The 17,125-nt window shown below is 41.0% G+C and overlaps 1 protein-coding gene across 3 annotated transcripts in view; it reads right to left on the bottom strand.

The window, feature by feature from the left end:
* Positions 1-17,125, bottom strand: part of pcsk5b (proprotein convertase subtilisin/kexin type 5b) — a 92,821-nt gene that overhangs the window by 40,513 nt on the left and 35,183 nt on the right. For all 3 annotated transcript variants that reach the window (XM_035953831.2, XM_023282391.3, XM_023282390.3), the window contains exons 10-18: positions 16,507-16,610; positions 14,827-14,944; positions 10,690-10,878; positions 9,535-9,671; positions 8,823-8,945; positions 8,560-8,662; positions 4,429-4,622; positions 2,103-2,187; positions 115-218 (exon numbers count right to left, since the gene is read on the bottom strand). In XM_035953831.2, coding sequence (XP_035809724.2) covers positions 115-218; positions 2,103-2,187; positions 4,429-4,622; positions 8,560-8,662; positions 8,823-8,945; positions 9,535-9,671; positions 10,690-10,878; positions 14,827-14,944; positions 16,507-16,610 — 1,157 coding nt within the window. The remainder of the gene's footprint in view (positions 1-114; positions 219-2,102; positions 2,188-4,428; positions 4,623-8,559; positions 8,663-8,822; positions 8,946-9,534; positions 9,672-10,689; positions 10,879-14,826; positions 14,945-16,506; positions 16,611-17,125) is intronic.

The raw sequence follows: 17,125 nt of genomic DNA, 5'->3' as shown, positions 1-17,125 counted from the left end.
TGTCACAGCCATAGTATTTAAAAAAAAAAAAAACAGCAGCACGCACCGACCTACATAATAATTGTTCTTCTCATAAAGTGTTAGCTCATTACTGTAAGTCTGATGACTTCCTACCTGCGCAGGTGGCACAGGCCCGATGGCAGAGTTCACAGGTCTTTCTGTGGCCGTTGTAATAAGTTCCTGGGTCACAGGTCATCTGACACTTGTTTCCTTGAAGGCTGGAAAGTAGAAGACACAGACAAAGATGAGCTTTTGTACCTTTGTAGTAAATACCAAAAGAAAAGAATATTGTATTTCCTCTGTTGGCAACATGAAATTCAATCTGTTGGCTCTGTATAAGTGAAAGTTGGCCTGAAATAACAACTGCTGCAGAAATATCTCTGGACAAAGATTTAGCAAGAATAAAAAAGGGAAAAAAAAAGCACCAGTGATACTGTGTCATGCGTGGGAGTGCATAATGATGACTGGCCTTTCGTTCACATTTTGACTAATACCCAGAAAAACGTAGTTCAGAGCAGTCTCATTTTGATCAGCGCACAATGTAAATGACTTTGAAGGTGTCACGTGTTGGGGTGGAGGTCAGTTAGGAAGCAGTTTTGGAGGTTATAAAGTCAGTTCTGTGAAGTCACAGTGAGGACAGGTTGGTGAGCTTGCTGTGCTAAGCTGAAAAACAGCTGGTCTGTGTTAGCTAAAGTTTCCCAGAAACGATCTCGTCTGGTCCCCTCTTCCTCCCCGACTCCTAACTGAGCATTAATGGTGAAGTAAATGGGAGAGGGGAGGCTGTGTGTGTGTGTATGTGTGTGTGTGTGTGTGTGTGTGTGTGTGTGTGTGTGTGTGTGTGTGTGTGTGTGTGTGTGTGTGTGTGTGTGTGTGTGTGTGCGTGTGTGTGTAACTGTGATCTCGCTGAGGAAATTATGGCCTTCGAGTGTCCCCACCTCCACCTCTGGCTACACTGAACACTTAGAGGTGGGTTCAAGACCGCAATATGTTTAAAACACTTCACAAGTGTTTCCTTCATGACCTATCAGGAATTCCAGCACTTTGAAACACCCTATCCTCTGTCAGGTCAAGTGTAGTTGGGTCGGTTTGAAGAGGCTGCTGTGGAAGTGGCCAAAAAATGAACTGGAACATGTCTGCCTGGTGAACTAAGTGGTTGAGATCAGAGACTCTTCAGGGTGAGGATTACAACCCAAAACAGATCCACTTCTTGTGGGTATCCACATGACATGAGTATATGTGGGTTTTAATAAGCCTGGGTCACCGGGTGAAACTCAGTTTACTCAATTTGGGTCCAAAGCGGAAAACAGTTGGGAAGCCCTGGTTTCACTGATTCATGCTGCGAATCCAAACCACAGTGTAGCATAATGTGCTGGTCTAAATTAGCAGCACTGTGCTCCTGCTGCGTTAGATTTGATGAACGCAAAAGGTCTTTATCCTGAAACCACAACACTGACGTTAAAACCAACTTGATGCAAAATTAAATGTTCAAAGCTTTTAGGAACACAGAGCACCATGTTTATAATACATTACAGAATTAACGGATAGCAAATTAGATTGTGTATGCTTTGTTGAGCTGCATATGAACTAAACTGTTTATATACTTGTGGAACATAACGGTTGGGTGTAACTCAGGAGGTGAAGCGAGTCGTCCAGTAATCACAGGATTGGCTGCCCCCTTTTGAAGTGTCATGGGACAAAGCATTGAACTGTGTGTGTGAATGAGAGGCAAATTGTAGTGAATTTTGTAAAACAAACTGGTTTCTATGGCAGTGTTTCGATTTTAGCACGCTTAAAGGTGGAGCAAAAAGCTGCCATCATAATGTGGATGCTTTCTAACAACCTTTCATTCTGCATTTGTTTTGACATAGAAAAGAGAAAAGCTAAACCCTGCTAACTTTCTCACCTCCACTCAGTTGACCAACTACTGCATTAAATGAGTGTGTAAATTTACAAAAATTTTAATGTCACAGCACCGTGCCAGCGTCCAACCTCATTACTGTACAGCAAGACTGAGACCAGTTGTTTCCAAAGACACCAAAATGATCAGGGCTTTAAACTCTACACAGCAACTCCTGTTAGACTCCGTGTGACTCCCAGCTCACCTCATCCCAGGTTTACATTCTGTGCAGATATTGGAGGTCGTACACTTCTTGCAGTTCTCCTGACATCTCCTGCAAATGTTGGAATCTGAAAGACACAGAGGGAGCCAGTCATACACAGTGGCTAATAGGAACCATAAGTCTGGTTGCATTTGGAGAAAAGGAAGGGAACGGAGAAGAAAGAGAACAAAGACTATGAAAAGGGCTAAAACCAGCGAGGAGGAGCAGTGAGATGTGGAAGAAAGTGGAGGAAAACGACAGAATAAGTTGAAAAAGCGGAACATGAACAAAACAGGAAGAAGGGAGGGGGGGTGCATAGCGAGATGGCAAGATGAGGGGTGAGGGGGGAGGAATCTGCGGGGCTGAAAAAGAAAATTGTAGTGTTGGTGAGGGAGGATGGGAATGTAGATGAATATTTCAAAAGGCAGGCTAAAGGCAATGACACGCTTTGACACAATGCACATGGACACTTCTGCCTGCAGCGCCAACGACGATTGCCAAAAAGATATGCGAATAACATGTTTTATCATTCCGGGGAAGCCGGGGAGAAGACTATGACTATAAATTAAAACTCTTATTTCGACATTTCCGAAAAGCATTTCTTCTGTATGACACATCCTTCGCCGTTCTCTTTGGGTTAGTGATACAATCAGTGCAAAGAGCACGAGATTGAGTAAACGAGGGTTGCTGGTTGGACATTTAGGAATCTTAAAATAATTTAAGACTGGATACTGGATATGGATGGGCCACAGACTGATTTCCATGAAAAGAATATGTATTTTTTCATGGCCTCTAGATGGTTATTTCCCCCATTTTTGCAGAGGTTTGGAAATTGAAATTATCTTATCTCTGTCTTATTTGCTTAACTAAATGTGAATTAAACAGGGGTGTGATCATCCACCTTTTTTGTTTTGTGTCGAAGTTTGTTGAACATCTTTGTATTTCAGACAGTTGGTTACAGTGACGACGCCGGCTTTGGCTCTGTGAAATTGTGATTTCACCATCTCCTGACATTTTATACAGTGAACATAAATCAGCCAATTAAAAAGCAATAAAAAGATTAATCAGTAAGTAAAACAACCCAGTACAACCCTGGACAAGATGTTTTACGGACATGCAAGAGTGTGAGAAAGTGTCTCCACAGTGTCTTTACAGTAATAGTCAAAATCACACTTTATCTGTCATCTCTAAAAAGATATCTTGACCAGTTTTAAAATCATGCCCACGTGTTGGTAAAGGCAAGAATTCAACTCGCATTGCTTTCAGAATGATAAAAGGGAAAGAAAACTCTTGTGTGCTCATTTGAAACATCACAATGCTAAGCTGCGCTGACATGTCTAAAGGGAAACGGTATCCACTACATCTTGGCCAGTTGAAATGTTATGATTGAACTTGGATGGGATCATGTCAGATCTGCTGCCAGAGACTCTCACAGCTGCCAGGACTTACACTATCTTGGCTACAAAGCAAATATATAGACATAATTATAAGATATACACAGTTTCAGTCTCCCATTCCTGATTTGCTTTCATCCAGCCGGGCATACATCTTGAACATCAGACAAACCAGGATATGAATACTGCTGTACTTCTCCATTTATTAAAAACTGGTGATAAACAGAGAGAAAACAAGACAAATTACCTAAAATATAGTCCAAAGACAGTCCTTCAGCAGATCTGTTTTATTTCAGGTTTCGTGCAACTTTAATTTGGAAGAAAAAAAAATGGCATAGACCTTTCAGTCCTGTCCAGTTTAGCAAGCGCATAAAAATAAACATGTGGCTAGACATTACATCAAGGGCACGATGGCATCATTCTGAGGCAGCGACTGAAAGTTTTGCTGATAGTTAGGACCATTTTTGTGCTGCCAGTAGCAGACAGATATCTCTTAAAGTCCAGTTTGTTTCCTATTAGTGGGTTACCTTCTCCTCCCTTTGCAGTACATTTCATTAGACTGTAATCTTAGGGACTTCAGGCCTCGATAATCAGCTCAATGGACAGCTAAGTAACAGTGGACTTGCTGGGACAATGAGGACAATCAGCGACCTTGGGTGGGCACACAGTAGTCATTATCTATCTCTGTGCTGACGGGTGCAGTTCGCTGCAGCGTCTCCACAACTGCTAAGTCAAATAAAGCTTGTTTGCTGCATTTTGGGACTGCAAAAATGAGACACTCTCAAAGGCAGAAGAAGCTCATAAAAACTCCAAACTGGCATCAACGAATGCTGAAAAAAAACAATTGCCTGAGAGCATTATGCGCTGCCATGTATGTTCTCACTGGTTAAGTGTTTGTCCGTTGTAGAGCCAATGTGAGCGGCAGGGAAACATACCATTATCGAGGTAGAAGCCGTCGGCACAGGTGGTGACGCACGTGTTGGAGCCCTCATTGAGGTGGGAACCAGTCCTGCATGAGGTACACTGGTCGCTGCGACTTCCAACACAGGTCTCACACAAGGAGGAGCACTTCTTGCAGCGCTTCCTATCGTCACGGAAAAAACCACTGGGGCACTCAGACACGCACATCCTGCAGAGAGAAGTGATTGTAGGGACAGAAAAGAGGGAGAATTAGGTGAAAAAGAGCATCACAAAAGGCAAAAATGAAACACAATACAGATTTATTCAGGTTGCCTCTTCTGCTTGCACAACGAAGGCCAAATCATTGTTCCATGATTAACAATCTCTACCACACAGTTCAGTGTAATGTTTACAGGCTCAAAATGTAAAACATATGTAGTACAGGCATGGAGTTTCATAGAAATAAATATATTTTTGCAGTAAAAAGATCACATAATGAGTTGAGACGAACAGATAGAGAAGCAGGCGAACTGAGCTGTGTGCGTGTCGAAGCTATACAGTGAACAGGTCAACATCTGCTGAATAACTTCACAGCCCCTCGTCACCCCCTCATTTCACCCAGAGGCTCCCTTGCTAAGGTGAAAAAGACTTCCAAAATCCTCAAGAGCACACACACAGACTCAAACACGCACACACACGCACACACACACACACACACACACACACACACTTTAAGCCGTATTCGCACACTACAGAGTTTTCTGCCAAGAAACACATATGGCACGTGTGAAACACATAATCCACGTGTGCAGGAACACACTGCCATTCATTTGTCCTCCAACTTCAATACCGTTTCTCTGCTACACTGAAATGAATATTCAAACTACACAGCTTAGACAATTACTGTAAAATTTCACCAAGGGCACTGCTAAACATGAACTTTAAACTGCTTTTTCCTGACCGACACCTGTCAGTGCAAAAGTTGTAGTAAAAGTTATTTGAATTAAATGTTTATGTTTGTATTTTTTACCATCATTTCTATTGGGTATGGTTATTAGAATCACCAGAATAATTGGAGATTAATCCTTGCCTGCTGCGTCTTCTGCATCCTGCCAACACCAACAAATCTCCAAAGGTGGACACTAACTGAGAATCATTGTGACAAAAAAGTCTGATGGAGGAGGATTCAGATGGAGGCGTGATCAGGTGCTGGCCCCGCTACTCAAGGGAGTGGAGAAAGACCATAAACGAAGGAACACCAAGCTCCAGGCCAAAGGTACTCGCTTTATCAGTCAGCCTCATCAGACCAGGGGCTAAGGCATCTAAGAAGGCTTGGGGTGCAGGGACACATTCTATGACTTGGAAAGGCAACTCAAGTTTCCAGACTACAGACGCCAGCCTCTGACCTGACATGAACAACAAAACTAGCGGCCCTTATGGAGCTGATGGTACCCTGGAAGAAAAGAATCCAGAAGGTGCACGAGTACAAGCTGGGAAAAAGTCAGTCCCTCATCCTTGAAAGCCAGCAGAGGGCATGGGGAGCTTTGAACCTCCTGCTGGAATTACCCCACAGGGGCTTCCCAGTGCATCACTCTAGAGATCACTGGGAGTCCCCTGAGTCTGGTTCTACTGTCCAGCCCTCTGAGGTGCTGTGGGCCAGTCAACAAAACACCAAAAGGGGGGGGTGCACACTTGAAATCCCTCTGAAGTTGCAAAGATCTGAGCCACAAAGCACTTCCTTCGGATAATGGAGGGGCAACGGACAAGAACGATTTCACGGCAGCCCCCTCACGTAGAGATCATTTCTGCTACATCAGGAGGCTGCGTCAGTGTAAAGACATTGCTGGAATCTGACAGTATGGCAACATCGTGCATTGGGGCGACAGAGCAAGACACATTTAAAATGTCTGCTACCTTACAGTGACTATAAAACGTGTTCACCCGCGTTAGAAGCTCTCTCCCTTTATTGCTTTACATTAACTCTTGGTCAATTCAATTAGGTGTTTTCAGAGAAGAACACATAGACTAACGATTCACCAGTTACTGGACCTTCCAGATACAGGTGTCTTTATACTAAAATAGCAGAAAATCTCCATTTCACTAATCCAGGCCCAATTGGCCATTTCCTGTTGAAACTGATGAGTCATTTTAAAGACTGTGAACACTTATGTTGTCAGTCATTTTACATTATATATTTCTAATTGACATTAGTGTTAAAATCAGTTTTTACTTTGACACAAAAGGGTCTGTTTAAAAACATATTCTTGTCAGAAAGTCCAACTAACTTGACCATGATTCAGCGTCAAAAAGCAATAAAAGAAAAACTTCGATGTGGGGTGAATACTTTTCATAAGCACTGTACGTTTTGATAAAGCACACTGATATGAATAACACTTTATAAATGCATAAAAACCAATTCGCATGCATAGACACACATTCCACAATTACTGTGCTTCACTGGATTTTTTCAGAATCTCAGAGGAAAGAAAACTAACCGATTCATAACTCAGAAACAATTACAATGAAATGCAATTTAACTAGAAACTATTGAATAAATCGTCCCACTAGAACTCCTGGTGAGGTAAAGAGGGAAATATGGAACCATTTTTTAAAAAATAAATTACAAAATAAACAAGGAAAATGGTTAAAATGTTGAATTTTCCATTTGGTCAAAATGATTCGGAACTTACTGCATAAAAACAGTCTGCAAAGTTCCAAAGACCCGCACACGTTTTTGTGACTGCAGACCATCAAACACACATATGTTGGGATGTAATTATCTCAACATTAAACACCACTGCCGCCCCGTCCCCTTCTTCCAACCACTCCCCCAATCTTCATTCATCAATTGCTCCCTGTGGTGGCAGAAAAGGGCAGCACACCACTAAAGTGGGCTAATGATAAGGCAGCACCTAAGCTTGCACATTCTCATGCACCTGCATTGGTCTCCCTTTTATTAGTGCAGAGACAAGCCGACACAAAGGCAATTACCACAGACTTTGATCCTAATGGGATACTAAGGGCACACACAAATGTACACACATGCACACATTTAAACTTATACTGCATTATATACATATGATTAACAGGAAGAAAGCTGGGCAGAATATAATGTGACTGACAGAAAACAGCATCTCTGCCATGAGACCGATGAGGTGAAGTTGAAACAGGGACACTTAGGTATGAAATAGGGAAACGTGCACATGTGCTATTTGAAGGGAATTCTACACCAACCGCAGTTTTAACAGTTTCACAATGCTCTGAAACAGATGCCTTTTGAGAGAACATGAATAGATACATGAGTCAGATTCCTTCTTTTAGTTTTTTTAATTCAACTGTCAAAAAGCCACAAGATGGAGTAACTCGTTTGCTGGATTCTCACAGTGAAAAACAGATTGTATATTTCTGCCAGTAAGCTGAACGTTGCATTCAATCATGCAAAGTAGGCTGGTAAACAGATGTTTCTTTGACGTGTGTAAACACAATCGAAATTTCGCCTTCAGCTGATTAAATCCACGTATCGAGGGATTGGTATGCAACTGCATTCGCTTTACCTTTGTAAAACTTTGTGATTGAGACGCCCTCAGCTAATATTGATCCGTCTTTTCACTGGAACTCATGCGCTTTAAAACAATCAAATGCTGCTGAAACAACATGAGCCTGATGTATATTTTCACTTTGCAACTTTCTATCTCGGACGCACTTTTTAAATTAATAGAAAAAAACAAGCTGTCTCTGTTGGGGCCTGCAGAACAAGATTACTTTCACATCTTCATATAAATGGTTTGAGCAACTATAAAGCGTTCCCCTGGAAGTTGGAAAAGTCTTTAATTTCAGTTGAAACTTTGTTATCCAAGCGCTTAAATAGGAGCAAAATAAAAGTTTAGTCACTGACTTACTAACTTGTTAACTTATAGTTTCTAAAAAATATTTTACCTTCTGTTGATAATTTATTTGAGTTGTACTGCTCTGAATATTTAGTTTCTGAACTATTTCCAGTGTAAAAATACAATGAGAATCCGTAGAAGGCAGCAGAAGATGTTGAATTTGTTGTACAAAACAGACACAAGTTTCCCCTTATGATTTGTGACTTCAATAGAAATACTTCCAAAAGCAAAATAAGCCACGCAAAAAATGATAATAATGATGTTGCAAATCCGTCTGACCTCGTGTTGTTCTTGAACTTGAGGAAGTAATGGAGGCAGTTAATGCACTGATGGGGTCCGGGACCCTCGCAGCCATTCTCATTGCATTCAGAGTCACAGGGACCTGCAGAGACACACAGAATGAGACACTTGCTGGCTCTGCAGTCTAATTGCCACATCAAAATTAACAGTTTTCACAGAAATAATCATTTATTTTTTAACAGTCTTTAATAGCATCTCTAAACCACATGCTACAATCAGTGTACAGCTGATTTATCGCTTACCATTGTACTCCTCTGTGAACTCCTCATCGGTACTCAGATCTGCGAAGCGAGGCTTCTCTATGTGGGACGAGTATGGGTGGACCGAGGTGCCATACAGCACCAGCGACCACTCCTTTAGTTTGCCTGATACAAAAAGAAGCCTTGTAATGGTCATCTTATAAACAGAGATATTTCAGTCTGTCCCAATGGTTGAGAATCTTCTGACATATGATCTATAAAGCTGCACTTTGTAATTAGGTCAAGTTTAAAAAAAGAAAAAGGTGCATAATGTCAGACAAGTGTTTTGTTCAGCTCAGTGGTAACGTTATTATTTGCAACCTGACTTTCACAATCACAACACAACAGCAAAGAGAGCGGGAAGCGAGTATGAATTTTTCAGCCCTGTATTTTTAGCCACCACAAGCAGATTATATCATATGAAACTTTAATGATACCCAACATTAAACTGAGCCAAGTTACATGGAATTATGGCGACTGACGTAACAGCTTTTGAGAAACTGCTACGCCCCATGCGAGACTCCAAATTAGTGGGTAGATATAGTTGTAAAGCTCGCTGCCTCCGGAGCAACATGTGTGCCCCTGCTGGTCTATCCCAGTCAAAATGTTTTCTACTTCTACTCTCTCTGTAAATTACAATATACTATATAAACACCAATGCCAGTGGAGACTCGTGCTTCCTTTTTAATTCAGGACGTTATTAACAGTGTCATACCAGGTACTTTCTGGCTGCGAAGTTGAGAAGGTGAGTCATAGATCTCTAGGACCCAGTCGCCTGCTGCCTTCTCTCCCCAGCAGTGGGTGGTCATAAACTCCCAGTTCTTAAAACCCTCCATGGAGTGATCAAACAACCTGAACATTAAAAACACACACACACATAGAAATCACACAATTATATCAGATGAGAAAACGACTGAAGTGTCACCAGAACAAACAACCACAGCCGCTCAACAAAATACAATCGCAGCCTCTAATGAGCTGAGGACAAACATTATAGAGGAATGACGTTTACGTGACGTTACTCCGTAGTCGCTAAAAAAAATCTAGACTCTGATTGGCTGGAAGGTGTGAATTAACACTTAGTCTGGCAGTTTAAGTGGACACTCAATCGAAGAAAGAATAAATGAAACGTCATCAATCTAACATGTATTATACTTGAGTGTCATCAAAAAGTCAAGATCAACGGTAGGAAGAGAAAAGAGGACTTAAACAATGTCTGAGGCTGAGCTGGAGTGGAAATATGCAGAGATATGAAGAGATATGGTGAAGACTCCTACAGGTAAGAGTGATGGAGTGCGAGAGAGGCAACAAAAGTTCCACAGAAATGGAGCCTGCAGAGAGTTCTGTGTTTTATTACTACGCTGTGCCGCACAACACAACACCAATCTCTGTTTCCAGTGAGAATTTCTCTGCCAGTCTTGAAACTTGGCAGGATTATAAAACTCTCGCTCCAAGCTTGGCAACCCTTTCATGTTTAACTAGATATAAATATTTTTCATGCTTAAAATAGAAAATAATTAACTAGTGCAAATAACAATGTTGTTTAATTACAAATGGCAGTTTTGTTGGTGCATTACGTTCAGTATCAAATCCCTTCAGCTTCTGAGGGGTTTTAGACAAAATTAAAAATGACCATTTTTGGCAATATCTTAGAGAATAAAAGGAATTTATTTCAAGGCAAAGACTTATCTTAGTTTAGTCTCTAACTGTGCAAGTCTTAAAATTTCTTATTTAATAATGCTACAACGGATGCTGAGCCTGATCATCTGTGACAATATACACAGTCAACATAAAAAAAGAGTGTTATTTCACTTTCAGTTATGTGATATGACGTCCAGATAAGCCCCAACAACGTCTTTGAGTGGTGTACCTGTTGGCGAGCAGCTGAGACTTGGTCCCTGAGGGTGAAGTCAGATTGATTGACAGGTCTCCACGGCGAGGGTGTGTTATTGTGATGCGTACGACCACATGCTCCAGGTAGATCACATGGTGGTTGGGGTTGTCGGTGCATCCTGTTGCCTTGTACACCGACCGGACCACGTGCTCTGGACGGATGGTTCTGGAGGATGGAACCAATCCAAATGTAAGAGAAATATCACGGTAATGAACTATTTGCCCATGGAATTTATGAGAGCACTGACGACTTGATCAGTTAAAGACAATAATAATCGCATTTGAATCACATCAAAACTAACTTTATTGCCAAAAGTTTCCTTTCTAGTAGCACATGCAAATCCACAAATGAAAACAAGAACGTCCACATACAGCCAGCGCCACCGACAAAAAGCTGCAAAACCAAATTTAAGGCGATTGTTATATTAGCCAAAGATATCCAGTTAATGTATCAGTACATTTAGCAATTTTTTGTAACAAAAAACACATCACTGCCACAGATGCAAACAAAAACATAGATGGCCAATCAGACTAAGGTCTTGCAGTTACGATACAGAGATAGATAAGTTACACATCACCGCAGATGTACCTGAGTTTAGATAGACTCCAGGAAACATACCAGTTGGAAAACAAAGTGAAATTGTTGAGTCTTCTGAGCTCTCACGTTTTTGCGTCACTATTTCAACCATTTTGACTGGAATCATCGTTCAAGTAGATTAAAACTGGACATGAAAGCCACTCTGTATGAAAATAGTACACTGCAGCCTCTTTGCTCTTTGAGGCTGGAGCTTTTCTACACCGAGACATCCAGCTCTCGCCAAAAATGCTGTTACTGCCTCAAAGAACCTTCAACATCAGTTTTCAATACACCTAAAAGCAGTCACGTGTACTTCTTTTGATTTAACACTAAAAAACTAAAACGGCAAGCACTAAAATATTAAACCTCAACTTGCCAAAAAAACCAAGAACCTGATAAGAAAGACGAAGAACATCATTTGTTCTGTCTGCTATGCACATCTCAGCAGCAGAAAGTTGACTGAACTGCCAACAAAAACATCTAAAGGCCCCGCGAATAACATCTGCAGTATGATCTAATATAATAGCAATACAGCACCGAAAACAAGGACAGGTCCAGAAGAGGGGACAATGAATACCATCTTGCCAGCAAAAAGACTTTGGAGAAAAAGAGTCATTGGTTGCTGCAGCACAGCAGTTGCATACAGAGCAGCTGAGCCAACTCAACACATTAACTCACTGTAGTAACTGGATTACATGCAGGGTTTACTCACTGGAAACTAAACCAGAGCTGGTGAAGTACACTTGCTGGCAAAAAATAACATACAAAAGGATAACTATAATAGTTTTTTTTTTTTTTTGCAGGATGGAGGGTTCGCAAGAAAATTATCGCCAGTAACTTGTGCTGTTTGATCTTGTACTGGAAACTATTTTTATTAGATCCCCTGTTGTCGGGGTTACAATCACGGCGGTGACATTTTTTCGTTGCGTGATACAGCACTGATGTTTATCTTTGAGAAGAAAATTACAGTGAAACAATTATCAGTTGGTATAGATTGCGGGCAGTCGTGTGAAAGGTGAAGCATTTTCAATAGAAGAAAAACACTCCTAACACTTGGCTAGTAGATTCTTTGATTACAAAAAATGCTCCTTTTTGCCATTCAGACTGTGTAATGCTTGTCCACAGGTTATTAATTACTGCTAAAAATATTAATTATTTTTGTGAAAGACCAAAATTAGGCATCAAGATGAAACTCATAAATTCCACTGAGTAATGTTGCATTAATTAGCAACATTGGTGCATTAATTAATCTGTCTTATTTCAATTAGATCAGTGAATTGGTATGAAAGGGACAACAGAGTTTTGTTATTCAAAGCAGCACATCATGAACTGTCTTTCCAGCATGCAGAAAGGAAAACAATCTATATATTTTTTCATTTGTCCTCCAACTCTGTCTCTGATCATTTTATATACTAGAAGGCTGACCAGCCCAGTGAGGGACTGAGTCACTATAAATAATTTACATTGAAACTACCGAAAACAGAAAAACACAAAATGGCACGAGCTTGAGTACACTCGATGGAAAAAATACCAATCGTCTCTTTCGACGACTGTTTGGAAAGCGGTCAGCGGTAATGTCTGGGGAGTCTCGAGCTGATTTAACGGCTCTGGCTTCTCTGTGACACAGCACAGATAACTGAAGCATTCGCCTGGGACCAAGAACAACAGATGCACAGCTGATTACCACCAGCCTGATTGCACACAGATCATGCAGTTTTCCTGGTGCATACTCCAAGTGGAGCTGGGAGATCAACTGTAGACAGACATTACCAAACGCAGTCAGAGGGGCCAGCCAGAGGGTGTGTGGGAACACAGCAGCGAGGTGACGGCAACGCTTATGTAGCAAGTTACACTGGAAGCACAGAACACACATGCATACAGCGCACACACCCAGCAAAGTCAAAGACGCTTCCAAAAGCACATCTATGTAAAAACACAGATTGTTCTGTTTTGCTTGGTTTGTTCTCCCCCTCGCACAATCACAAGCAGACTCATGGCACAAATACGCGCACACACGACATTATACATAAATTAACTCTCTACTAAGTGCTCGGAAAAAAATGTTTCAAAAAAAAAAAAGAGAGAGAAAGGAAAAAAAAATCAGTTTTGAATTGTGTTGCACATAAAACTTTCATGGCTGTTTTTCCTTCATCCCAAAAGCAAAATAAAACAAAGCCTTCTGTTTTCTGGCAATTGTCTGCTTATACTTTCATATGGCTGGATGGAAGTATAATCCTATTGGAAAACAAGGCCATAATGCAATTTACATATATCTAAGTCCGCTCATAAACACACAGCACATGAGGGGGGGCGGGGACAAGGCTAACATTTTTTTTCTTGCAACAACACTGGCTATTTCTCCATTAGCCAACACGCATTAAACAAGATTGGAGGCCTACGCACGGCTGCCTCTGACACGAGCTAGACTTTACATAAGTCTCGTATAGGCTGACTGGTGCACAAGAGCAGAACAGACAGAATGACACTGATAATGCTGGACACTGAGTCTTCGACTGAAAGCAAACCAGTTCAGGGCCCAAGTTCAGCCAGCCAGCCAGCCAGCCAGCCAGCCAGCCAGCCAGCCAGCCAGCCAGCCAGCCAGCCAGCCAGCCAGCCAGCCAGCCTAACACAGAACAGTGCTCAGGCTTCCAGATGCATCAAGAATAACAAGCTGTGAAGCCCTGGCTCTCTCTATGTGAGTAAGTGTGTGTTTGTGTGTGTGTGTGTGTGTGTGTGTGTGTGTGTGTGTGTGTGTGTGTGTGCGTGCACATAGTAAAGGTCTTATGTGAGAACCACCCTGCCAGAACTAATGCTTGGCCCCTATCAAGGTACAGCTTGCACAACCGCACTCTCAAACACATGCCAATGCAAAACACCAGAGACCGAAAAAAATAAGAAAGAAAAGAAAGACAGTACAACAAAGAGAGACTGGAACAGACGGAGGGGTTCGAGTTCTAAGAGAGGCACAAAAACCTATTCTTGTATTCACAATGGAACCATATTTTGTCAAACTAATATATTGTTTATATCGTCAATGGACAGTATTGGATTTCTTTATGTCAGAAAAACTACTACAATGAAATGGCCACAGCAATGAACCTTCACACTGTTTGTCTCGGTCTGAATTCTTTAAATTTGAAGCACACAATAGTTTCTGCGCTTCAAGCATGGTAGCAGTAGTTTGGACAACAGGTCATATCTTTGTGCACAGTCTGGAAAATGCAACGATTTTCCAAATTTGAAGTGGAGAAACTTGACATGCCTGCACAAAGCCTTGACCTCAGTTCCATCCAACATCTTAGTGATAAACCGGAATACCAACTACAACACAGAAAGACTTCACTGAAGTCCTCGTTGCTGAATGGGATCATCCTTAAAGTGTGGAGGCTGGTGTAGTAGCAGATTGGCGCCCATATGTTAGAAATGCTAAGTAAACACATCCACATACTTCTGGTCATGTAATGTACAGTGAAATCCTCAAACAGGCTTGAGGCAGAAAGATTTATGGTTGCGTTCATGTTGGTGTTTGAGCTCTACCTGATTTGTCGGTCAGCGCTCTCCACACAGACGTGTTGAGCAGGGACTTGCTTCCATCGTTCCGCCTCCTTTACCATCGCCTCAGCGTCCATCAGGCCGAAGCCGTACAGGTGACTGACTGCAGGAAAGAATGAAAAGTCGCAGCTGACCACACCACTCCTTTACTGAATCTACGGCTTCATATATCAACGATACTTGGTCAAAAAACATCCAGTTGTAGTTCAGACTCCCAAGCTAGATTTTGTGAGAGGTATTTTTGTGATCTTGAAATTCACGCAGCCATGTATAATACGAATAAGTAAGTCAGATTAAGCAACTTCGTGAAGTCTGAGCCATCTTTAAAGGAATCTAGTAACACTGTTTTCAGATTCCTAGGATTGCTTTGTAGGTTATTACAGAGACAGATTATTTCAACAAAAGTGAAACTTCAGAAGACACTGTTGTTTTAACAGATATTTTGTCTCTTGAGTATACTATAAAAATACTGAGTTAGGTAATTGTTTCAAAATGAAAAATAAAGTTTGCAAAGCACTCAACTTATGGGTTCAGCTAATCAAATATGAATTCCTTTCATACTTCCTCACCCCCCTCCCTTGTTCTGTCACTTGGAAAATCTCCAGGCACACTGGGCCTGCAGCCTGGCTGACCCTTAGTTCTCACTCTCTTGGTTTCTGTCCAACACACACACACTCACAAAACACACACCCAACATACGCACACCCGACACTTGCACATGCAGGTACGCATCAAGCACCACGCTCAAAGTTACAAAATAGCGCCCACCACACGGACCCTGACAGATGGCAGCTGGTGGCGCAGTAGTTAAATGAGCAAGAATTTTTGGAAACTGCTCATCACCCCTCTTCTGACTGGAGAAAAACTAATTAACTAGAGAAAACACTAAATGTTGATGTCTCTGTAACCCTTGTGTTTTTTGTTCTTTAAACAGACTAAATTCCACCAAGCACGGTAAAGGCAACAGTTGCTTAATTGACATGTTGCTAAATGTCATGTGTTCACACTGACTTTGAAGTAGTTCACAAATATTTTGCTTTTTTTTTTAAAAAAAAAAAAAAAAGGTTATCACAATTACTATCACCTCCATTTTTTGTAGAGACACAACTGAAAACTAAGAGAAATTACAAAGTTCTTTATAAAGCTTTATTAGCTCTATCCTCAATCGTTTCGTTTGCTTAATTTTCTGATGGAATGAAAAGAAGGTATACAGATTTATAGCAGTGAATCAAAACCCCCAAAGAAATATCAAACTAAATTTTCACATCTAATAAGACTTTAGTTGACTTTTTAAAAAGAGACACTCAAATCAGGTAAAATCAAATCAACATCATTTCTAAGACTTTTTATTGGTTTTATTGGTTGCCAGCTGTGCAAACTGCAAACAGTGGAAGGTAAAGCTCTACAGTGTTCTTCCTGAAGATAAATGAACTAAATTCACTGATTAGTTGTATTGAGTGGCATCGCTGATAAGATGTTGACATTAAATTTGCACCAAATAGATCCACGGATGAGAAAAAAAAATGCTTTAGCTGAACTGAAGTGATAAGCTCACATATTCTGTTCAATTTCTATATTACCACAAAGGAAATTAATTATTTTTTAAAATTTGTATGCAAGTCTTTCTGTGTGTGTGTGTGTGTGTGTGTGTGTTTGTTCATATACCGTTGTAACCAGCAGCATTCGTCTTCCAGTCAGGAGCACTGAGATGTCCGGCTCTTGAGGTCTTTACAATGATGTGCTGAACATCCCTCCACGTTAGAAGAGGACTGGAGGGAAGAAAACACAAACGGAGAAACACACAAATATATTCATTTATTTGTCATAATGTTAAAAAAAAAAAAAAAAAAAAGCGTAGGAGCCCATAAATGTGCAGGAACTAAGAAAATATGCGACATAAAGACCTTCATGCTGTACTCAAACAGACATATGCATATGTTTTGAATAGCATATGTAAATCTGCACACATGCACTTACATAAATAGAAAGGTTATGCAGGAATGATGATGCAGAGCAAGAGAAAGTTATTGAATAATTTATTGTGTTGTGAAAGGATGAGCAGAACATGGAGACATAAACCAAATGTCTACGAGGGGCAGAACGGACATTAAGAGACGAAGAGATCATTGTTATAGGAGTAAATTCAGACAACGCTACGGGGGCAGATAGGTGGGTGAAAGAGAGACGTAAAAAAGTTTAGCGTAAAAGCCGAAGGAGACTTAAAACAAAGCACGAGACGGGGGGAAAGAAGACGAAATGTAAAACAAGGTAAAGAAAACATGGC

The sequence above is a fragment of the Amphiprion ocellaris genome, chromosome 6 (assembly GCF_022539595.1).
Source record: "Amphiprion ocellaris isolate individual 3 ecotype Okinawa chromosome 6, ASM2253959v1, whole genome shotgun sequence".
Classification (NCBI taxonomy): domain Eukaryota; kingdom Metazoa; phylum Chordata; class Actinopteri; family Pomacentridae; genus Amphiprion; species Amphiprion ocellaris.
The sequence above is the reverse complement of the archived record's forward strand: the minus strand, read 5'-3'. Positions and strand labels throughout refer to the sequence as shown.